At 30.9% G+C, this 24,574-nt stretch overlaps 10 protein-coding genes across 10 annotated transcripts; 6 read left to right on the forward strand and 4 right to left on the reverse strand.

Moving 5' to 3' along the window:
• Positions 1-83: 83 nt before the first annotated feature.
• Positions 84-3,938, reverse strand: PHO81 (Pho81p; the record flags this gene model as incomplete). The annotated part of the gene is made up of 1 exon (XM_046079568.1): positions 84-3,938. The coding sequence occupies one exon, from the start codon at positions 3,936-3,938 to the stop codon at positions 84-86; it is 3,855 nt and encodes a 1,284-aa protein (XP_045933044.1).
• Positions 3,939-4,616: 678 nt separating this feature from the next.
• On the reverse strand, positions 4,617-5,336 carry SCDLUD_004538 (uncharacterized protein; the record flags this gene model as incomplete). The annotated part of the gene is made up of 1 exon (XM_046076785.1): positions 4,617-5,336. One exon carries the CDS (start codon positions 5,334-5,336, stop codon positions 4,617-4,619), a length of 720 nt encoding a protein of 239 aa, XP_045933045.1.
• Positions 5,337-5,887: 551 nt separating this feature from the next.
• RTT107 (Rtt107p) lies at positions 5,888-9,136 on the forward strand (the record flags this gene model as incomplete). The annotated part of the gene is made up of 1 exon (XM_046079569.1): positions 5,888-9,136. The coding sequence occupies one exon, from the start codon at positions 5,888-5,890 to the stop codon at positions 9,134-9,136; it is 3,249 nt and encodes a 1,082-aa protein (XP_045933046.1).
• Positions 9,137-10,352: 1,216 nt separating this feature from the next.
• Positions 10,353-14,306, forward strand: SCDLUD_004540 (uncharacterized protein; the record flags this gene model as incomplete). The annotated part of the gene is made up of 1 exon (XM_046079570.1): positions 10,353-14,306. One exon carries the CDS (start codon positions 10,353-10,355, stop codon positions 14,304-14,306), a length of 3,954 nt encoding a protein of 1,317 aa, XP_045933047.1.
• Positions 14,307-14,473: 167 nt separating this feature from the next.
• SCDLUD_004541 (uncharacterized protein) lies at positions 14,474-14,947 on the reverse strand (the record flags this gene model as incomplete). The annotated part of the gene is made up of 1 exon (XM_046076786.1): positions 14,474-14,947. One exon carries the CDS (start codon positions 14,945-14,947, stop codon positions 14,474-14,476), a length of 474 nt encoding a protein of 157 aa, XP_045933048.1.
• A 659-nt stretch (positions 14,948-15,606) lies between these two features.
• On the forward strand, positions 15,607-18,297 carry SCDLUD_004542 (uncharacterized protein; the record flags this gene model as incomplete). The annotated part of the gene is made up of 1 exon (XM_046079571.1): positions 15,607-18,297. The coding sequence occupies one exon, from the start codon at positions 15,607-15,609 to the stop codon at positions 18,295-18,297; it is 2,691 nt and encodes an 896-aa protein (XP_045933049.1).
• A 432-nt stretch (positions 18,298-18,729) lies between these two features.
• SCDLUD_004543 (uncharacterized protein) lies at positions 18,730-19,011 on the forward strand (the record flags this gene model as incomplete). The annotated part of the gene is made up of 1 exon (XM_046076787.1): positions 18,730-19,011. The coding sequence occupies one exon, from the start codon at positions 18,730-18,732 to the stop codon at positions 19,009-19,011; it is 282 nt and encodes a 93-aa protein (XP_045933050.1).
• Positions 19,012-19,362: 351 nt separating this feature from the next.
• Positions 19,363-20,073, forward strand: MIC26 (Mic26p; the record flags this gene model as incomplete). Its single annotated transcript, XM_046079572.1, has 1 exon — positions 19,363-20,073. The coding sequence occupies one exon, from the start codon at positions 19,363-19,365 to the stop codon at positions 20,071-20,073; it is 711 nt and encodes a 236-aa protein (XP_045933051.1).
• Positions 20,074-20,447: 374 nt separating this feature from the next.
• On the forward strand, positions 20,448-22,499 carry TDA11 (Tda11p; the record flags this gene model as incomplete). The annotated part of the gene is made up of 1 exon (XM_046079573.1): positions 20,448-22,499. The coding sequence occupies one exon, from the start codon at positions 20,448-20,450 to the stop codon at positions 22,497-22,499; it is 2,052 nt and encodes a 683-aa protein (XP_045933052.1).
• A 509-nt stretch (positions 22,500-23,008) lies between these two features.
• Positions 23,009-23,845, reverse strand: PEX21 (Pex21p; the record flags this gene model as incomplete). Its single annotated transcript, XM_046079574.1, has 1 exon — positions 23,009-23,845. The coding sequence occupies one exon, from the start codon at positions 23,843-23,845 to the stop codon at positions 23,009-23,011; it is 837 nt and encodes a 278-aa protein (XP_045933053.1).
• Between the last annotated feature and the right edge of the window lie 729 nt (positions 23,846-24,574).

Below are 24,574 nucleotides of genomic sequence, written 5' to 3' on the forward strand. Positions count from 1 at the left end.
TATATAAATATTCATTTCTTGTTACCATTACAACAATAAAAATAAAATATACTTATATATATATATTAAGTGATTGTTATACATTATAAAACACTTTCTTCAAACACCAACTCACTATCCGTTTTTAAACCATTGATTTTTAAATGTGCTATATCATGTTCATCATTGCCTCTACCAATTAGCAATAATCCAGAAGAAGATATTTTGTGGATTAATTGTTCACAGGTATAAAGCAAATCACATGGTATAACAACACCCAACAAATTATTACTCCTTGCAAAATTGACAATATCTTTAATTGATGTGTAATTGAAATCTTCCTTGTATGTAGTATTAAAATCTTTTTTCAATGCAAGATGTCTTAGATGATTTTGCGAGTCAACGGTAAATTCGGCAATATCACTGTTATACTTATAAATCGTATTCATGTTGAAAATCACGGGGAAAATAGGCTGTTTCCAGTTTAAAATCGAACATATATTATGATTTGAGGATGAAAATACCATCTCTCTTTTAGAACCGGATTCCTTCAACTTTTGTGCATGATGAAATAGAACGTTTAAAATAGCATCAACAAATTTATCAATATTCACAAACGGTGACGATAGTTTCACAGGAACAGCTTCAATTTCACCTAATGTGGGAAATGCAACTTTTATGTCTAACTTAACATTTGTTGGCAACGAGTCTAATAACTTATCAAACAAAACATAATTAGTCGAAATAAATTGTTTGATATCATAATTCATGCCCGTTGTGTCGTTCAACGATTTTCCCGTTAATAATTCAACTTGCTTTTGGGATAAATCCAATAGTAATAACTCACACCCATTATTTTTATCCTCAATTGTTAGTTTAGGAGCACTAATAATAGTACCATCATTTAATATTGTCACCAAAACAGTTAAATACCTGCCCATTAACGAAGATAACGTAATATCACCACCATCTGCAGTAGACTTCCAATAAGTGTCGTATTTGGTGACTTCCATGGTAACTTTATTAAAAGGCGTGATGATCTGGAAATCAAACATTAGTTGGCCAACCAACTTCAACCTTGAATCTAATAAGGGCAAGACAGCATGCCCCTGATTTGTGGCAGGTGAAATATTGTTGTGTAACATACCAGATGTCATAATGGTTTTGGCAATCATTCTCGTACCACTAGCAGGATAAATTTCAAAATCAATCACAAACTGGTCTAAATCTTTGATTTGAAAAACAACCTCCCCATCATCATCCGGTCCAATTGGTAGGCTAATATTCCTCGAAATAATGTCTAGTATATTAGAAGTTAACGTTATTCTTCCCAATGAAGATGGCGAAACCATGCAATCCTCCTTATTCAACTCAATAGATTTCAAATTCGTTTTAAAACGCAACCTTAGAAAAATTTTCTTTTCCAAAAAATTGTGACCATATTTTCTTAACGGTATTATGGGTGGAGGCAAGGAAAAATCTGGTATTCCATCCAAATCAAGCAAATCCATTGAATCATCAACCATCTCCATTTGTTGAGGTTGCAATAGCTCTGCAGAAGAAGCGCACTCACCAGATGGTAAAATACCCTTAATACTGCCATTGTTGCTAGCATTTTTAACAGAAGCGGCCATAGTAGTATCGTGGTTGCCAATACTAGTACTCATAGTATCTGCTGTGATACTTTGCGTACTATCAACGGAAGATTTCCTCAAGGTGGAATATATGTATTTAATCAAAACATTCATCACATCAACATGCCCTTCCCAACACGCATAAAAAATGGGCGACAGATCTTTTTCGTCTTTAACAGTGACATCCGCATGACATTCCTCAATCAATGCTCTAACAGTTTCTGGATGACCTTTTTGAGCTGCGTACAGTAGCGGTGTCCATTTGTTAAACCCATCTAAAGCATTCGGGTCAGCACCATGCTCAACTAAAACTTTGAGCAATTTGCTATCAGCACCATTTTCAGCAGCCAAATGAAGTGGCATATAGCCTTGTGTGTCTTGATAGGTAGAAAGATCAACATTCCCCATTATATCTAAAATAATTTTGGTGATTTCATAATTTTTATAGATACACGCAACATTCAATGGAGATAATTGTAGCTTAGTGTCCTCATCAATAACAGGGAATGGATTAGTGCTGGTGCTGGTTAATATGGCCTTAGTAACTAATGGTTGATTGTTTACAATGCATAATATTAAAGGCGTTCTGGAATTCTTATCTATCAGATCTAGTGACTCTTTAACATATTGTGAATTTAAAAGCAATTCAACAAAATCTATTTTACCCAACTCACATGCATAATGTAGTGGGGTACAACCATTAAAATCCTGAATATTCAAGAACCTTATGAATTTTGGTCTTAATAGATCATTTTTAGAATATAGCGATAACGCTTCTTGCAGTATAAAAGAACGATCAAATTCCACACACGATGCAGCATCGTGAAACATATTTCTTTTTGTGAAAACCCAAGTATCCTCATCGTCCACAAATAAAAAATCTATTTTGTCTGAGCCGCAGGCATGTAAAAAAGTTTGTAGATATTTATCATTTACTTTGTTACTACCAATCAATAATACAAACAATTTTGTCAATGCCGTTCTTATGGCAGAAGCTATATTTATATGCGAGTGTTTGTATGACTGTATGTTTTCGGAGATGTTCAGCATTATGTTGTTATTATTGAGTGTTTTGTTATCCAACGTAGTATTTATATTGTTTTTATTAGTATGATCCGGAGAAATATCTGAATGGCTTGATATACACAGACTATTATTAGAATATTTGGGGTTTAAATCCTCATTAATAAACAATATAACTTTTTCTGGAAATTGTTTTAACAAATTTAATTTTGGAGCTTCATCTTTTAATTGGCAAGTAGTTTCAATTTCTCCAACCCAGCTTTCAATTTCTAATTCAATATCTAGGTCAATATCAATAGAGTTTGTGATGACCATGTTATTATTATTATTATTATTATTATTAGTAGTAGTAGTAGTAGCAACAGTAGGAGCATTCGTATCAGGTACGGCAGTAGTATTATCTAACATAGCACTCACTGCACTTACACGAGTATTACTAATTGGCTCACTACTGAATCTTGACTTCATCCCATTACTACTAATACTACTACCACCACATATACTTGGAGCATCGCTACTGCTATTGTTACTAGTCACAGCAGCAACTGCAGCAGCAACTGCAGAACCAGGGGTAGATGGACGAGCAATATTGGAAAAAGAAGTATACATTTTTTTTCTTGACGAACTATTAATTGAAGCATATGTCGTAGGTGGCGAAAAGTCTGTAGGAAGTTCAATATCTCTAATTTCATCTAGTTCCATTAATAATGATAAAGATTGATCATTTAAAAAGGAGAGTTCATTTCTATTAAAGATTGGCTGCACGGAGACTACTGTAGCCAAATAAAAATCTTTTGTGTGAGAATGTGATCTTTTGTCCCATTTTTTTAAAACTTTGGAAAAACCAGTTCTATTTAATTCAACGTACTGTTCTAAATGGTCCAAATCTCTTTGATATCTTTTTAAAGCTTCGAATAACTTTTTGAACGAAGTGGTTGATTTGGAACTTAACTTACCCTTTATTTGATATTCCTCAGATTTGGTTTTTACCGTATTAAACTGGACTTTCAAATAGGCCTCTCTTTCTAAGTAGTATTCATTGACTTTTTCCAATTCTCTTTCTAATCTAAAAAAAAACGAGGACTTATTCGTTTGCAATATCTTATAAGCTGGAACAGAATTATCTGGTGTAATAGGCGTTATTGCGCAGTATTTATTATTGTTAGTGTCATTTACTGTTTGGATGGACGAAGATAACGATAGTTGTTTGATCAATTTCTTTAAAGCTTTGTAGTTTATAAAATAGCCATTATATTCGGACAATTCTAATTGTCTGGCTTCTAAATATTTTCCAAACTTCATTTTATATGAGGTGTATATATGGGAATAATATTACAATGTATATTGCTATTTCTTTTTTTTTATTTTTTTATTGTTAGCCAGACTGGTGGAATAAGGCTATAATAGTTAGACAAATGAAGTAAAAATTTATTTTATTTTATTTTAATTATTATTATTATTATTATTAAGTTAAATTGTTGATGCTAATTTTGGCTTCTTTATATTTTTGGTTGTGTGGATTGATACTTGCCGGGATTGTGGTATTTCGGAACTTCGTATCAATAAGTAGCGTTGTTAAAATATACAATAATAGTTATTTTTTATTTTGCCTTTGTCGCCCTTAAATTATTAGTTGATAAAGTAGTGAAGATATAATAACTAAAAACTTTACTAGCTTAATTGATTTTATTTTATTTACAAAAGTCTAAACTAATAGTTTATGCTCTTATTTATTTATTTATTTATTTATTTATTTATTTGATTTAATTTACTAACTTTAATAAATTATCATATTAGATATGTCAGTTCATATAAAATGATAAAAATTAATAAAATTAAAAGGAAAAGGAAAAAAAAAGAAAAAAAAAAAAAAAATAATAAACGATTAAACATTCTATTGACCCACGTGCATTTTAATTATTTAAAAAAGAAAAAGAAAAAAAAAAAAAAAAAAAATTCTTGGGAGTTAACAATAATTTATTAATCTGTAAGTGAAGCAATGACTTCTCCGATATTTTTGAAGTTGCACATAATTTGTAAAATATAATCCTGCATTAACAGTGCCTTTTGTTTATTATTATTATTATTTCCATTGCCTTCCTCATCTAAAATAACACCTTCTTTTCTAAGAAAATATTCTAATAGTTTTGTTTGTTTATTTTCTATGTTTGTATTGCCATAAGGAATATCTTGGACTTTATTATCAGAAATAAAACTGTTTTGATTTACCGGAGACGGATCCAATAAAAACTTATTTGAATATAAAAAATTTAGCTTTTCTTTTGAAATTATACCGTTTCCGGTGTTACTATCATCACCACAACCAGTAGCGCTATTTGTAAAAATTGGCGTATTAGTAACAAAATAGTTACTTTGATAATATATAGAGCCATCTTTATATGCATTATTATCATTATTATCATTGAAAAATATAATATTATCAAACAAATTTATCCAATACTTTATGTTAAATTGAGGATTAGCTAAAATGACTTCACTCATCTCAAAATTGAATATAGTGTTATTCATATCATTACAACTTTTTTCTACCGGAATAATGGTTCCAAATTTCGAACCATCATTGCCATTTTTACATCTTTTACTATTGTACAAGGGGCTATTTTTGTAATCATACAATAGCGTTTTTACTTGTTCTTCAATTTCTTTGTCATTCAATATACCCAAATTCAAACCAACCATTTTACATACATATAGTTTTTTTCGTATAGTATTATTAGTATGGTTCGTTACTTTGTATTGATATAACTGGACACTATCTACCGTTAAACTCATAATGATTTGCTGTCGGTGACAAGAGATGAGGATTTCTTTTTTTATTTAAAAATTACCAATTGTTAAAAAAGTATATTTATACAACTTAATTTGCGATAAAAATTAGCCGCCAAACTTAAAACCCTTTCTCAGTATTAAAGCCTTAGCAAAAAAAAAAAAAAAAAAAAAAAGAAAAAGTTTTCAATCGAAGTACCTGCGTTCATTATACCAGTCCGAAGATTTTGATTCGGATTTGAGCAAATAATCAAACGAAACGCGTAAATTTTATTATTTATTTATTTTTTTTATTTTCTTTTTTATTTTCATTTTTTTGTTCTAATATTAAAATATCATTACTTGGTGACTGAAAATAACACTTGTTTACAAATACACCTAACGTTAATATTGAAATGAAATGAAAATAAGAATTAAGAAAGCTATAATAATAACTACGTGTAATAACAACTGAAGTTCATCAGATGATCAACCAGATTAAGGGCTGCGATACCATATTCCAAGGTTTAGAATTTTTAATTATAAATGATCATTCATATTCGATTGAAGAAATACTAATACCAGTTTTTATTAAGACTGGATTAACCAAATATAAAATAATAGATATTGTTGGCTCGGCTGACAAAAATGAAAACAAAGATTTCCCAAAAACTTCCGAACAATTCATTTCCCAATATGGTGGCAATATAAGTTGTATTATCTCACCACATACTAATTTCCCCTTCTACAAACTAGCTACATGCCAATTGTTAATACCAGTGGCGAAACCAGAATGGTGTAAATCATGTGAATTAACAAAAAAATTTTTAAGACCTATTGGATATTCACCAGATCCAATCCATATTTTAAAAAATACGCAGATCTATGTATCTCATCAAGCCTTTAATAATCACGAGAGTTTTCTTATACAAATAATTATCAACTATTTAGGTGGGTTTACCATTGATTTTTTGTCCACTAGAGTCACTCATATCATTGCATTAAATGAAAATGATCCTTCGATCATGGCTGTTGAAACTACAAAAAGAGACACAAACACTAAAAATAATATTATCAGTAATATAAAGTATGTCTACCCCACATGGCTTCTACATTGCTTTAAATCTTTACAATTGGTTGACGAGGAGCAACATTTAATAAAAATAAAAGATATTTCTGGTAGCATGGATATCGATGATGTGAGCGATAATAGTGTAAATACCAATTCTATTTTCGCGGTCCCAGAAAAATGTTGGACTATTATTGATAATTTAGAGTATAATTTTGAATCCTCAATATTCGAGCGACAAGCTTTTAAAATTTCTTTTGATTTGCAGTTACATCCACAATTTTATAAGTTTTTTAAAAAATTACTAACACATTGTGGTGGAATTGTTTCTGATAACCATAAATTTCACGATTGTTACATTGGGTATTCCACTTTTGCTAAGGATTATCCACAAAACGATCAACAAGAATACTCTAATATTGGAAATATATGGTGGATATTTTATATGTTAAAAATAAATGAGTTCAGACCACCAACAGATAATTTATTATATCAGCCATTTAAACCGATATCTAACACTTTTGACAAAAAAGTTGTCGCTTGCTATTCGAACTACATAGGACAACAAAGATTTTATCTATCTATGCTAGTCAACGTAATGCAGGGAGAAATTACAGGTGATTTTTCTAGAAAAAATACTGTTTTAATATCTAGGCTACCAGTTGGGTTGAAATATGAAACAGCAAGAAGTGAGACCTGGAATATTCCCGTAGTTAATCATTATTGGCTAGAAAAATCCTATTTATGTGGTGAATTTTTGCAATACGATTCTGATCCATATTTCCGAAAAATTCCATTAGAAGTCGGGGATGCTGGTATTGGGAATTCTGTGTATCCAGGACAATTAGGGGCAAAACCTTGTTGGGATTCTATTAGTAACGATGATTCTACTTTTGAAAACGCTAGCACCAATACAGGATTACCTTTACCAGAGGTAGTCTCATTAGATAATAATAGTGATAATGATAATAATAGTGATAAGAATAATGATAATAATAATAATAATAATAATAATAATAATAATAATAATAATGATAATAATGATAATAATAATAATAATAATAATGGTAATGATAATAATAATAATGATAATAATAATAATAGTAATAATAATAATAGTAATAATATTAATGATAACAGCATGGAAGATATAGCTGTTGATAAAAAAAACGAAACTTATAACTCTGAAAATAAGTTTGTTGATACCGCTGCCTATAATGAAATTAGAAGCAAAAAAGATACAGAAAATTCGGATACAAAGGAAATATTCACAAAAGACGAAATCAAGGTTGAAGAGGGTCAACAAAGAGATTTAGTAAATATAGAGGATAAAGCATTGCCGAATAATGCTGAAACTTTTGATTTAACTGTTCCAACCCTTGAGTCCACCAATGATTTCAACGTAAGTGGCCATGTAACATTACTAAAACAGATACAAACGCCACCAACAAATTCAACTAATGCTGTACAGCCAACAGATAAACAAGCCATTATTACCACCTCCGTACCGTCCTCGTCACCGATCTCTGTGGAAGTGACTTCATCTTCTCGCAAAGCAAAAACAAAGGCATTTCAAAAATTACATACGGATATTGAAAATTTAAATGCATTTCAGAAGCAAATGTCTTACTCCAGCGGTAATAGTGCTCATAATAAAGGCGGAATGACAGCAGGCAACAAAAGAAAGGCATCTGATGTTTTATTATTAACGCCTCACGAGAAGGAAGAAAGAGATAATTTGCATAAAAAATTGAAAAGCATAGAAAACATGTTAACTGAAAATAAAATTGGTGTATCAGGCGAAAAACAGTATTTGACTAATGGTACCAAGAAAAATGGCAAAAAAATATATGATATAAAAGCATTAGTTACCGGTACTAAAAAAGATAAACACGTCAGTGATCTGGAAATACAAATGCTGCAGAAAATAGGCATAGAAATAATTGATGATATAGATACCAATGACAGTAGTGTTTGCAATAAAAAGTTAAATGCCATAATTGCACCTAAAAAACTAAGGACTGCTAAGTTTTTGAAAAGTTTTGGATTTCAACCATTAAAATATTGCCTATTACCACAGTTTATCAATAAAGTTTTGGAAATACTTGAAAGGAGTTCGCTTCCACAGATTCTTAATGGAGATATTGAACAAAATGTCATAATTTTCCCTAAACCTGAAGACTATTTTATACCTGAGATGGATATGGATTTAATTAGGGAAAAAACAGCTTTGAAAAATCATAAGATATTTGAGAGATGTAATTTTATAAATGTCCATATCTCACAGGATATCCCAGGTGGTGTAAATACGATAGGAAATATTTTGAAAAACAATGGTGTACAACAAGTCAAACCGGTAACTAATGTGTCAAATAATAAGACTAAGTTTAAAGATTTAATTAAAAACATTAAAATGTTTGAAACTGGAAATACTGGTACCAAAAACAGGAAGTTGGTTATGAGTAAAGACGCTGATGAATATGTACCTGATTATATTTTTATTGTAACCAAGTCATCACAGGCGAAATATTATAGTAAATTATGTCGTAATGATGGTAATAAAAATAACAAGGTGTTAATAGTCGAGTGGAATTGGTGTGTAAAAGCTATTTTCGATCTAGACGTTGATTATAATGAACCAGAGTTTGTTATCATAAAACGTTGAGCATTTATATGATGAAGCATTACATATTTATATATAATACTGATATCTGATGGATTCTTATTTTTTATAATTTAATATTATATTAATTCATTTATTATAGAAAAACCACTTCTGTTAGGACTAAATATGTTGTAATTATTTTTACTTTTTTTTTTTTTTTTTTTTTTTGAGACAGTATTTTGTATTGTTTACACGCAATAAGCTGGTGAAATATTTTATCTTTTTTTCCTGTGATATCTTTTGGTTTTTCTGCTTGCAAAAATGATCTACATGGTTAAGCCGAACACCAGTTCATAGGGAGAGATAACTATATTTAACCATTTGCAAAAAGATAGTGCAAACTCATAAGCTATCCAGCTTTTAAAATATTTATCTAGAATTGGTTACAGTTAGTAAAAGGTAAAATGTCATTTAGATGATTATCGAGGAAATATCAATCTGCTGGGCCGGGTATATAGGGCGATTGTATTTTTGGTTTTATTTTTGGTTTTATTTTTGGTTTTATTTTTGGTTTTATTTTTGGTTTTATTTTTGGTTTTATTTTTGTACTTTTTATTTTTAAAAGAATTGCACAGTAAAACTACCAGTGTTTTGAGTGCGAGACACAAATACTTATATTTAGAAACGCTTATTATCAAGTTATGTTATGATTATTGCCAAACTGTTCTCTATTTATTTATTGAGAATTATTAAGAATTATTATCAGGTTGCGGTTAGAAGGGTCTTATTTAATTAAACATGATAGAAAATAGAGTGCATTATAGTTTTGTTGTCTCTTGTCAACAATCGCGTACAAAGCTTAGGTTTTAAGATCCCGAAAATATTTCAAATTTTTTTTTCTTTTTCTTTTTTCTTTTTTTCTTTTTCTTTTCCTTTTTTATTCTTTTACAACAAAGAACAGTTATTTTCACCACCTTTTCCTTTTTGGGTTGTTGTTTATTTGTCTTGCTATTACCCTTTATAATTTTAATTTAGCTTTTTTTTTTTCCTTTTTTCTTTCTTTCTTTCTTGCTTTCTTTCTTTCCTTTTATCTTCTTGTTTCTTTCTTCCTAGAGATCATCGGTGTTATGTATAGACAAGAGAAGGTCCATTTTAATTATCATCTTTAAACATAATCTCAATTGTACACCACAAAGAAGCAGCAAATATCTCTTGTAATAAAATATACTAGCAAAGAGACTATATAATATTAGAAACACGCAAATAAATTAAAGTTATGGCACCCTTTAAGTTTGGCGGTAAAAAAAAATCACATTTTGCACAATTTGCAAGTAATTTAGTAGATGGACATCACAGCAATAACAATAATGAAAGTGATCTGAATAATGAGCACAATTTTAATAATAATAACACCACCAGTTTTACTAAAAATAATAATACAAGTACATCTAACACCAACAACAATGCAAGTGGTGGCCTGAATGTTATTCGATCGGGGTTCAGAAAAGTTTCTGGAGGCAGTGGGGGTACTACTAATACTAGTGCTGCTGCTGTTCCAGGTAGCTTTACCAGCCCTGCTACTACCACTACTAGTGGTAATAACAATAAAAAACATAACGGTGCTAAACCAAATGTTACCCCCCTGAATTCAACACCGATTATGAATAATAATAATAATAACAAAAATGCTATAAACACCACTAATAGCCCTCCGGCAATTCCTGATATGACACAACAACCGTATGCCTCCAATATAAATAAAAATAACAAAAACAACAAGAAGAACATCTCTATTGCTTCTTCAAAGCTAACAGAAAGATCACCATTTTATCAAAAAGCGGTAAACGGTAACAATAACAACCTAGCTTATAATAGCGATAATATTCCTGCACAAAGAAACATCTCATTAACCTCATCCAATTCTTCTACTAGCAATAGCAATACACACTCAACGTACACACCATGGTCTAGAGTCAAATTAGGTGTTTCTCCATTTCCTAGGTATAGACACGTTGCTTCAACCATGATAGTTAATGATGAGATCTATGTTATTGGAGGTTTACATGATCAAAGTGTGTATGGTGATACTTGGATATTAACTGCACACCATACAGACGGGAACAACACTTACACTAGTTTTACCAGTAATACAGTAGATATAAGCGATACTACTCCACCACCCAGAGTTGGGCATGCAGCCACTTTATGTGGGAACGCTTTTGTTATATTTGGTGGAGATACTCATAAAACAAACGATAAAGGAATGATGGACGATGATATCTATTTATTTAATATTAATTCTAATAAATGGACCATTCCTCACCCAGTTGGTCCCAGACCCTTGGGTAGATACGGCCATAAAATTTGTGTTATCGTGGGTACGCCTAATACCCAAATGAAAACTAAACTATATGTTTTTGGTGGTCAATTTGATGACACATATTTCAATGACTTGTGCGTTTTTGACTTGTCCTCCTTTAGAAGGCCCGACTCTCATTGGGAATTTTTAAAGCCACAGGCCACAGGTTCCTCCAGCGGGTTTATTCCACCACCAATCACCAATCATACCATGGTTACATACGACCACAAGTTATGGGTTTTTGGCGGTGATACAGCTCAAGGACTTTTAAATGAAGTTTTTATGTATGATCCCTTTGCGAATACTTGGGAACTGGTTAATACAAAACACGATTCAGATTCAAAACCACCACCCTTGCAAGAACATGCTGCTGTTATGTATAAAGATTTGATGTGCATTGTTGGCGGTAAAGATGAAAACGATGTTTATTCCAACGATGTTTATTTCTTGAATATGAACACTTTTACGTGGTTCAAATTACCTAAATTTCTAAGAAATATTCCTCAACCAAGGAGTGGGCATTCAATTACTGTTTTGAAAAACAATAAGTTATTAATTATGGGTGGTGATAAATTTGATTATGCTAATGTAGGAGAGAACAATTACCATAGTAGTGATCATGATTTGGGTGTTGGGACTTTGCTATATATTTTGGATTTGAGCAAATTGTCTGAATGGTGTCCTGGTGTATTTAATACGAGCAATGTCAATACTACAGCTAGTACCCTTAACAGTGTTAATAATGATAGTACGAACAATATCAATAATAATAATAATAATAAGAATGGTGGTAATAATGGTGGTAATAGTAGTAGTAACAATGGTACTGATATTGCTATTGCTACTGCAACTAATAATGTACCCACTGTTGGTGTAAATGTTAGCACGCCTATTGCCTCACCGGAAGTTGTTCAAGGCGATATACTAACACCACAACAAAAGAAAAAGATTGATGAAAACAATACAAATGCTGGAAGTACCATTATACCGGTTTTGAATGCTGCTACTAGTACGCCAGTCAAAACGAACTTGGATGATAATATTATTAACGGTAGTAACAAGAGTAATGCTAATAACGAAAGAACTCCTATTAATCAAATAATTAACAACCAAACTCCGACTGGTTCCACTGCTAGTGGCACCAATACTCCCTTAGACACACCAAATGGCGTTGTTCATGATAATAATGATAGTACTATCAAAAGTGCCCCAAATGCTACTAATACTAATAATCAACAGGAAGATACAATCAGTGTTGATAATAGTAGCAAAACTAATAGTGGTATATTATTAACCAACGAAAAATCCAGAGGTACCAGCGACTTTTTTGACACATATAATGATGATACGAGTACTGTGACGAGTGGACGTAATAGCAGTAACTTAAGGACGTCACAATTGCAACTTGATACGTCTGGATCAGGCGTTTCCACTGTTATTGCAAACAATAACAACAGTACTAACAAAATTGTGGGCAACATTAACACTGATGTTAGTAATGCTTCATCTAATAAAGGTACCGAACAAGAAAATGATGTTGGCTTAAAAAAAGAAGAACAAGAGGATGGTGAAGAAGAAAAAGAAAAAGAAAAAGAGAAAGAAAAAGAAAAAGAAAAAGAAAAAGAAGAAACAATGTTTTCTAAGACTAAGACTACTATAAAACCAAGGGCAACAGATGAACAAGAAGAAGAAAAAGAAGAGGAAGAAGAAGAAGAAGAAGAAACCACAGAAACAACAGGAGAAGATGGGCATATGACCCCTTCTTCTTTATCTGCAATAACTGAATTACAAACAGCAACACTGGGTAACTCGCCCTCTAAAGGACAAGTGCGTAAAGAATCCTGGTCTAGTCCAATGACAGTTGCCATGCCAACTACCCCGAATATTAATACCACAGCCTCCGTCACTACTCTTACTCCTATTAAAGAGAACAGTACTGTTGGGATTGTTCAGAAAGAAAACGGTATTGATAATAAATTTTTGGCTGAAATAGTCGAAGAATTACAACAATTGAAGCTGGAAACAAAACAAAGTGCTAAGTTGGCTAGCGATAAAATCAAGCAATTGGAATTTGAAAACCAACAGTTAAAATCCAACCCATCTCACAACAACATTTCTTCTGAGGACACTGCTGTGCTGGTTGAGCAAATTGCCACTTTAAAGAAAATTGTAGATGACCAGAGTCAATTACTGATACGTAAAAATGAGGAAATGCTAGAAATTAGACATTCTAACGAATTGTTGGAAACTGATTATGAAGAGTTGCAACGTAAGAATGAATTGCTGAATAATGAACTCTTAGATGTTAAGAAATTTGAATCTAATTGGAATAATCAAGTTGCAGATTATTCTTTGAAATTAGATTCTTTATTAATTTCCTGGAATTTAAACGATGTCTGCGAAAATTTAAAACAGGCTAACAAAAATTTACAGCTGGAAAATGAAACTTTAGGTACTCAATTGACTAGATCCTCACAAGAGTTAAATAATTATAAGCAAAGTTATCAAAACAGTTTAAATAGTGTTGAGAGTACTAGTAAAGCATTAACTTTAAGTCAACAGGAAATGTATAAATTGAAAGAGGAAAATAAAAGATTAAAGGAGCAAATAGAGGAGTATGAATTTGATGGCGGTAATATCAACAATGGTGATAGAATAGGAAATGGAGATACTTCAGTCCAAGAAGATTCTGATTTCACCAACACAAGCATGAGTAGTTTAAACAACAGCAACAACACCGGTAAGGGAAATGCTTTGAAATTAAAAGTCAGAGACTTAAAGGCTGAATTGTTTATTATAAAGCAGGAAAGAGATACTTTAAAGGAGGATGTTATGAATTTGAAGAAACAATTGTTAACCATGGATGACTGAATTAATAATAATATATTTTATTGTATAATAGCATAATATAAATAAATGCAAAAAAAAAAAAAAAAAAAAAAAAAAAAAAAAGAAAAACTGTGTAATAATATAATAAACCATAACCTGTAGCGGAATAAGTATAGAACTTGTGAAATTATACATAGTTATGCATTTATTTAGAGATCTGAAGAAATTATACATTGTTGGTGAACTTGTAAATCTTCGTTACAACAGTTGTTGCCATCAAGATTATGATCCGTATTGTTATTGTTAAAACTGCTACTTAGCACAGTAGTTTCATCAAAATAATCATCGTGCTGTGATACATCATCTGAAAACAAAACCATTTGCAAAGTGTTGTCTTCATCATTATGGGTATCGATGGTGCCACTAGTATTGACTGAGGTTGAAGTTGAGTTATACTTAACATGTTTCGAATAATTTAAACTATTCAAAATTTGTAATTTTTTTTTATAATATTCTATTTCATCAAGAGATTTACATATTAGATTAGCAGTATTTTCATCAATACTACACGTATCATCGTAATAAATACCAAAATGTTTAGATAATTTATCCATAGTTACTATTTTTAAATCTATGGAGGTGTTGTTGGTTGTAATACCATGGACATCATTGTTCACACACATCTGTTACCAGTATTGAAGGAGATACAATTATTATGCGGGATTTAGTTATTTTATTCTTAAGATAGTTGTACAAAGAAACAAGATATATGTTGTTGACATCACGGTTATTAAAATTTGGTGAATTTTTTTTATTGTAAAAGTTAGCATTCAGTAATAATAAGCGTAGAAATATAGCCGCCGGCTCAATGTTAATGGGAAATGAGCATAATTAATGAAGTAGTATAAGAGGATTTTAGCTATGGAAATAGAATTATTTTTTATACGAAACAGCAAATTGTAGGGAGTTGGAAAGGGGGGGGGGGGAGGCAAAGAAAAAGGGGCAGAGAGAAGTGGTATAAAGTGGGATAAAAAAATAAAAAATAATATGTGCCGTATTAGGGAGAGGGTTCAATTGTAATCAAATTAAATAGTCTAGTCATGTGCGGGGAAAGTGACAAACTATTTAATATTGAAAAAAAAATAAAATAAAATTAAATAAAATAAAATAAAATAAAATAAAAGAGAGAGAGAGAAAAAGTTCACCTTTATTATTTTTTCTTTTCTTTTTTTTATATTTATCCTGTTTTTTTTTTTTGGTTTTCATTCAGATATTGCCAAACAAAATAATTTTTAATATATTAAAAATTACCACTGTAAAAGTATAACACAATTAAAACACTATGTCAGGTAGTAATGCTACTAATATACTACCGCCTATTTCATCCATATCTGCCAAAACTGCTGACCCCGATATTATACCAGTGGTTAACCATGTATCCTTTGATGATTTAATACCAACCCTAACAGATGATCAAGCTAATTTGTTATTGAAAAGTCAACAACAGTATAGCCTCAAAAATATCCCGCTATCTCACCCTTTTCTGCATGTTCCACCACAAAATAATCCATTTTATTATGCCAAAAAAAATAGACGATGGAGTAGCGGTAGTGTTGATTCTGTAGGGACACCATTGGTTAAAAGTAAAAGTAGCATACCCAACAGTACTGGAAGTTCCAATAATAATGGTAAAAGTGTTAAGAATCACAGTAGTGACCAACTTAAAGAGCACAAGAGTAGCAACAGTAACAGATTTGATGATGATTTTGGATACGCACCCACCAGAAGTATTACACATAATATAGCAGATGGGTTTTATTATTTTTCTGGGAATGGCAATACTTATAATAATAAGGGCGCCGCTGATTTGGGTTTGAATAAAATCAGTGGAGGTAAAAGAATTAATAAGCATAGCGGAACTCATAGTTTTAGTGATAGTTATGATAGTTCCGACAATTCTGATCCAAGTAGCAACAGTATATCTTTAATATCAGATGATGATGATAATGACGATGATGATGACGATGATGACGATGATGATGATGATGATGATGATGATGATGATGATGATGATGATTTTGTTGATAGTTTGGTCACGTCTAGTTATGGTAGATTACCCCCACCGCCTACTAGATCCTCACTAAAACTAAATACCCCTGGTAACATGGTGCAGTTTCCAAAAAATCCGGAAACCACCATGAGGTTTACAGAGGATCCAGAAGCTACTAAGAGAATCACAGAAGCCAACACTAAAGTGAATAGTGGTAACAGCACATTTATATCTACTGGAGCATTTTCAAATTTAAACGAAATTGAAGATCAGCCTAAAAAGAAGAAGGAAGAACAAGAGAAGGCCAAACTGAAGTTAACCAATATACTTTATGGTAATAATAATAATAATAATTCGCGGAAAAAGAAAAGGTTGGTTGATATGACCGACGAGGAAATTGCAGAATTAGAAAAAAGGTTGGCAAATAGTGGTAGTAGCACATCTGATACCAATAAATTAAGTAATTTCCAGTTTAATCCTGATATGATGCAAGATGCTAAATTCCTACTAGCTGACTCAGATAGGCGGAGACAAGCTAAAGAAGTATTACAAAACATTGAGAATAGTATTAATAATGGTTCAGCAACTGGCACCCATGGTAACAATAATACAACTTCATTGATTCCTTATCCTACCAGGCCATGTGTAGATCTTAATGCTGTAAGCATGTCAATAGAACACCCTGAGTTTCAAAATATAATAAAAAATAACACCAAAAGAACTATTTTAATATATATTAGTGGCAGAATACATACCTGGACAAGTATAGATTGGTATAGTAATAACAATAATGGTAAAAATATTGAAACCATTGCAAATAGTGGTGATCACATTGTTCTATTTAGTACAATACCATCCGATATATTAATAAATGGAGATGATGGTGGTACTTCAGCGAAAAGTGGTACTGCTAATATCCCTACCCTTGGTACTGGCGGTGCCTATGATAAAAACAAAAAAACAAGCAAAAAGAATCCAGGGATTATAATAAATGACCTCGATTTGACGAGCAGAGAAATAATACGTCAAATAATGAAATTGTATTATGATAAATTGTATTTGCAAAAAAAGATTGTCAAGATAAGTTTTGAATTGGTTAAACAAAACGAATCGTTAAAGGATATTTATGCCAAATTGGAATCTTTGTACAGACCCGATTTACAAATTCTGACTTCAGTCAGTTTAAATTATTTAACTATTAAGTTTAATAATGGGAATGTGAAGTTGAGCAACTTTGTCATTAAGCATAGCAATGTACCCACAATATTAATACAACATGATTATTTTAAACCAATTGTTATTGCTGCTGGCAATACTAATACAGTAACAAGTGTGGCAAAGGGCCAAAACAAGAAGAAAATATCAGCTGATTGGTGCGATACTTTAATTAAGGAAACATGTAATAACCCATACGATATGGCTAATAGCGGCACTAGTATGGCTGTTAAAGAGGATGCGGATGACGAGGTAATGCAGTATAATCCATTTAATAATGATCCTAATTTATCAAAAAAGAAACGTAGATTTGAGAAGTATGGTTATATAAGACCAGAATGCAATTTTTATAGTGGGGGAGTCAACACAGTAGCAAGTAACGATGGCAATAAAAACCAAGATTTATTATTGCCTTCATTGACCAAAAGAAGATCGAACAGAAGCGTAATTGTTCGCGATGAGGACGATGATGATTATAATAATGGTAACAAGGCTTATAAGGTTAAATCACTGATTAATGGTTATTATAATGATGATGGGAGTAATAATGATAAAAACAATATTTCTATTAGACAAACCAAGTCTGCTACTATGGCGTCACCACTTTCCTCAAACTCGTTGGCACCAAACTCGGCGGGCGGGCACAATCATGTAAAAAGGAACAAGAACAAGATTAAACCCAAGAGTAAGACTTCTGCGGCTAAAAGCAGTGAAAAAAAGAAGGGACTGGGATCGTTTTTGAAAAAGACGTTTAAAATGAAGTTTTAAGGGGAGAGGAAGGGGAACAGGGATTGGAAAAGTGGAGATTAATTTTATAAGTGATTGGTATCGTAGGCTTTGCAATCCCCCTTTTTTTTTTTTCTTTTTTTTTCTTTTTATTATTATTACATTTATTTTCCACGCCGTACGCGAAGGAGAAACAGTTATCCCATCTGTTATATACATTTTCTCCACATTTTGCCACTGTATATATAAAGAAGGGAGATATGTGTCAGCAGTATTAATCAAATTTATTTCCATTTCATATATAAAGGGATAAAAAGTAGATTCAATTCAATCATTTTCTTCTTGTATTTTCAAACTTTTTTTTTTCTTTCTTTCTTTCCTTCTTTCTTATTCATCTTGATTGTCGTTATCGGTTAATAAATATATACAAAACAAAGGTATCAATTACAACAATAAAACAGAAATATCAACACTATGATTAATAACAACTATAATAAAAAAATGCTATCCTCTTCAGCAAATCAACTACTTAAATCTACCGCTGCCACCACTGGCAAATTGCCCCACACTCCCACTTCTCCTAATACAGTGTTACTGTTTGCCACCACTGTGTTTATCCCATTATATTTCTTATACACAAGAAATAAATTTCGCCCTGCTAACAGTAATGTTGCTGGCAGTAATGACGGAAGTAAAGACAGGTTTAATGAGTTTATGGATGAAAATACAGAAATTATTTTTTCTTCTATCATGTGATCAACTTTATATAGTCCGGAAGAGAGGCGAAACGGTGAAGGGATTCATTCCTTTTTTCTGGCCAATCATTTTTCCCCCTATTGTGAAGGGCGAAAGGTGTTTTTAATTAAATTTTTTTTTATTTTTATGTTTACGATGTACGGATGTTTATGATAATGATTTAAAAAATATATATATATATATATATATTTTCTTTTTTCTTAAATTTTGCTTTTAGTGCACATAATTTTTTTTCTTATTTAAAATTTATTGTTCCTTTATGTAGAGTCTTTTATTTCAGTGTGGTTGAAAATGTTCTGTGTATATATTTAAATCATCCTCTCCCCCCCCCTCTAAAGGAAAAAATAAAAAATGTCTGACGAACCAACTGCTAACACTGCCAAAAAAAGAATAGATTTTTATCAAAAACCATCTATTTCATCAATTATACCACCCTCTGATCAAACAATAAGCACAGTTGCTGGGAATGGCAATGATAACAGTAACTTAACATTATCTAAAGTAGTTGGTACTAATTATTTGGTAGATGGTATTTCAATTAGAATTAATAATAAGTTGACTGAATTTTTCCATGATATAAGAACCTATTGGATCCAAACCATAGATCAACAGCTGGTCAAACCAATTTCTGAAAGGTCTCGAGTTTATTATAATTATGAAAATCAAATAACTTCCAACATATCGAAATTGCATACAGATAAATTAGAAAATCTATTACCTGGCTTTGGATATATTGCCGTCGCATTTATGACTGGTTCCATTATCACTAAAAGACGTAGTAATGTCGTTATCAAATTTGCTTTGCCATTAGTATTATCTGGTATTGCATTTAAATATGCATTACCCAGCACTTTTAACAATACTATAGATTCATTATATAATAATGTGGAAAAAAAAATTGTTAGCGATGAATTTTTAAGAAAACAAACATTATATTGGAACAATTTGACACAACTTAATAGCCGCTTGAAAGAAAAGTTGAACAAGGCCACTATTTTTATTAATGGAAATTATCACTCTGCTGTTACTTTGATTAAAGACTGGACTGGCTTAAACGTATAAGATGTATTTTCCTTATATATTATATATATATTAAGATTCTTTATCACATTGTTTTTTTTTTTTTTTTTATAGCTAAGTAAAATGAGGCCGAAGGGTTTTTATATGTGCTAATTCACCCGACGATCCGAGAAAACATTCGGTTTTTAGGAGTTGTGACCATTTTTTTTTTTTTTATTTTTAGAAAAAAAAATCATAAAACAACGACCAAAACTATGTGTATTTTCATGTTTTATAAGATTACAATTACAACTGACGATCAACAAAGGAGAAAAAAAAAAAAAAAAAAAAACAATAAACAAAAAACAAAAAACAAAAAAAAAAAACATATATATATATATATATATATACATGCATAGATATATATATAATTCAAAATGAATAACAACACATCTAGCCCTTTTTCTTCTTCTTCTGCTACTACCGCCGCTACCACTATTTCCAACAATGGTGGTGAAAATAACGTGCCTACTTCTCCCACTAATATTAACGCTACTCCTAACAATAGATCACATAATGTAAGTAATAATGTGAATAATAACACATTGCGTTTAAAAAGGTCAGCTAGTATGCGTAAATCGTTATTAGTGCCATTAATATCTCCAGGTAGAAGTTCCTCCTTCACCCATCGCTATAATGATACTAATGCTAATAACAGTAATAATAATAATAACAATAGTAATAATAACAATAGTAATAATAATAATAGTAATAATAAAACTTCACCTTCTCGCAACAGCAAAAAGATCAGAAATAGTGTTTCAATGTCGAACTTGCATGGTATTGCCAATGCTCACAATAACAGTACGGCGACCAATATATATTCCACACCAAAGTACCACTATAGTACCAATACTACTACTACTAATAATAATTTTAACGATTCTGTTGCTACTAATAATGTTTCTCATAATGTTAATGGTAATGAAATATCACCTACTTTATACAAGAGCGGTAATATTCATAATAACAGTACACCTACCGTTAATAATAACTTTATTAACAAAAATAAAAATAGAAGTAGAAGTAGTAGTTTAATTATAACAGCTTCATCACCCCCACAACAACATATACAAATGCACAATACATTTGCTCATAATAGTAACGCTGCTAACATACAACGTATTCCTAGCAACAAAAGGCACCTAAATAATAAAATAGTTGGTGGTAATGCTGCACACGCTTCTAATTCTACTGTTCCATATTATTCAAATAACAGCAGCAATATTCCTGCTGAAGATCCACCTGCCGCAGATAACACGACTTCTGCAGATAATAGCAATTATATAGATGACGCCAATGAAACAACCACACAAATATTTACTCTATTAGCAAATAAAGAGTTGGAGATTTTAGAAATCAAAAAAAAAATTGAAGACTTAAAAAGGACTTTACACTTACAGGAAATCCAATTGAACAAAGGGTATAGAGATTTAGAAATTTTAAAGAGGAAAGCCAGCGTAGAGCTTTTTAAGCAACATGGAAGTACAACAACAACTAATAATAATAATAATAATAATAATAATAATAATAATAATAATAATACTGCCAACACTTCCACTATGAGTATCGACCCTAATACCAGTGTTGATTCGCAGAATACAATGAATACAGTGCCATCCATTAACATCCAAAAAAATAAACACAATATTAAAGCTACCAATGGCAAATTCTCAAGAACGTTGAATGGTGCCAATAAATTGGACTTTCATAGCTCTGGGAATGGTGCATCTAATGTCGGTGCTAATACAACATTCCCTAGTAGGAAATTTAGTTCTACCTCATCAATTGAGGAAAAGTCTGAAGAGGATAATGGTAATCAACTATATAATGATGATAATAATAATAATACTAGTAATAATACGGGCCGTAGCAGAATGTCTTTATACTTTAACAAAGGTATTAATTTAATCAACCAATTTGATCAAATGCTACAAAACGAATTAGAGAAAAAAATTGCATGGGAGGATTCAATATCACAAGAAGATGTAATACCGCAACCGAATGAAGAAAAACAACAGGAGCATGTTAACAACCAAAATCCCGCAACTAATACTGATTCTCCCTCTATATGGAGTAATTTCTTGAATGATATGAAAGCTGGGTTAATTACTACATTAGACGGGAATGCTAATGATAGCATTATAAATGGTAATAATAATAAAAATGATAATTGTGTTGATGATGCTATAGAATTAATTGACTTACATAATGATATTAGTATCAGTAGTATTAACAGTACTTCGTCCCAGCCGGCTATTAATTCCGGTACTAATTCCGATAATGCTAATAACAATTCAAGCAGAATTGTGACTACAGCCACAACTACCAGTAAGAACAAAATAAAAAGAAGCAATACTATTAATCCAACTACTTCTGCCTCTACCAAGAAAGATGGAGGTAGCTACAAATATTTTTCGGATATATAAATACAGAAGTTAAGTCATTTTTTTTTTTTTTTTTTTTTTTTAGTGTATAAGTTTATACCTATCAATTGCAACTTCTTTTCCCTTCTACTATTGTGTTTCTTTGTTATTTAATTTACTCTAATTTTATATAATATGTATTAAACCTTACTGAACAAACAAATTTTTTACGTTATCACGGCATTTATTTGTCTGTTCCCATATAGATTTGATATTGTATTTCAAGTCTTCAAAGGAGCGTTTGTATTCTTCAACATTTACATCTTCTGGCAAACTTTCTAATGAAAACAATACTTAAGCATGCATATTCTTTAATTTTTTCCTTTTGATCGTGACGAACATTACATATACAGTTATTTTATAAAAATTTATGCTATATATATATATATATATTTATATATATATATTTAAAAAAAATATATTCCATTTCTGTTTTTAATTTCTATTTTTTTTTTTTTTATTTATTTTTTTTCCCCTATCATTAGATCGTGTGTAAAGCTATTTGTAAAATATTAATTAAGTTTATCAGGAATAGTAATATATTCATCACCTACACACTCATTAAGCTCACTAGAATATAAAGAATCGTATTTAGCATTATTAGTGTTATTACTAGATTGTTCACAGTTGTGCCTCTTTAATGTAACGTCCTCATCGCTTATTCTTCTCATTAATCCTAAAAACTTACTTCTTTTAAATTTTGCAGTAGTATCCGTACTAAACTGAGAATTAGTATTACTGATATTAGAATCAGTATTTGTTATATTGACTATAGAAACAGCCGCATTTTTAAACAAAAGTTGATCTTGATCAACTTCACCAATAACACTTTGATCTGGTTGTAACGCCATCATGCTCTCCAGTTCAGCATCAACCACAGAAAAATCCTCATTCACACTATCATATGCAGTTTTAGTGGTAGGGGCAATAGTATTGGCATAGTTTTGATATTTTTGCATCATCATTATATTGTTGCCAGCGTTAAAATTTTCTCTGGTTGTAGTAGTATTATTAAGACTTTTCCCTTCATATTGCGCATACAAGCTTTTATAATTATCGCTACACTCCACTGGATCGATAACACTCATCTGTTGGAATTGGAATAACCAGTTATCGTTATTTTTAATGGCAGCGGTGTTAGAAGGTGGTACATTTGCGGAAATATTAGAGTGGTTCATGAAAGGGTTAATAGATGTGGCATTATTAGTATTGATTGAAAGTAAATGGCCCTGTTTTTGGTTTTGATTTTGTATTAATTTAGAAGTAGTTTTGGGAACGATGGTAGCATTGTTGCTTTTTTGAGATATTTGATAAAACGGATTACTAGCGACAGTACAAGCTACAGACATATCTCTTCAAGTGTTTATTGTTGTTATAGTTAAAGAATGTTTCACTGGTTCTTTTGATTTTAAACAACGCAATAGTTATTGTAGATGACAACTTTGAATAAGAATAATAAGAGAAGAAAGTTTAAAAAAAAAAGAAAAAGAAAAAGAAAAAGAAAAAAAGAAACAGTTTATATACACATGCAAAAATAAATTTTTTTTTTTTCCAGTTATCTTTTCTTTTCTTTTTTTGATAATTTTAGTTAAAGTGAAATAAAATAAAAGAATAGATTTGAAATAAACAATGGATTTTATTTTTGGCATTCGGCCGGAGAATACGGACAAGGTGGAAAGGTGATAATTTGTTTATTTTTTTTTTTGTTGCTGATTAAAAATTTAAAATGGATTATTTTTTTTGTACGGAGAAAAAGAATGAAAAAATATATGCGTTTTTGTTATTTTTTTGAATAAGAAAAGCAACCCACAAATAAAATGGAAATGTGAAGCAACAACACAATAAAATAAATTAAAAGGTAAATTTAACAAAAACAGCACTCAAATTATTCTATTTAATTTAAAGAACGGGTGAGCGGAGAATATCGGGTGAGCGGAGTATTACACAGAGCAAAAGAGAAACTCAGCGTTGTTGTTTTTTTATTTTTTTTTATTTTTCAGGGTAAATGGAGGTGCAACGTGATATGATTCATTTTCTTTTCTATTTTTATCAAGGAAATAAATACATAGCTAATAAAT

Source organism: Saccharomycodes ludwigii, chromosome VI (assembly GCF_020623625.1).
Source record: "Saccharomycodes ludwigii strain NBRC 1722 chromosome VI, whole genome shotgun sequence".
Classification (NCBI taxonomy): domain Eukaryota; kingdom Fungi; phylum Ascomycota; class Saccharomycetes; order Saccharomycodales; family Saccharomycodaceae; genus Saccharomycodes; species Saccharomycodes ludwigii.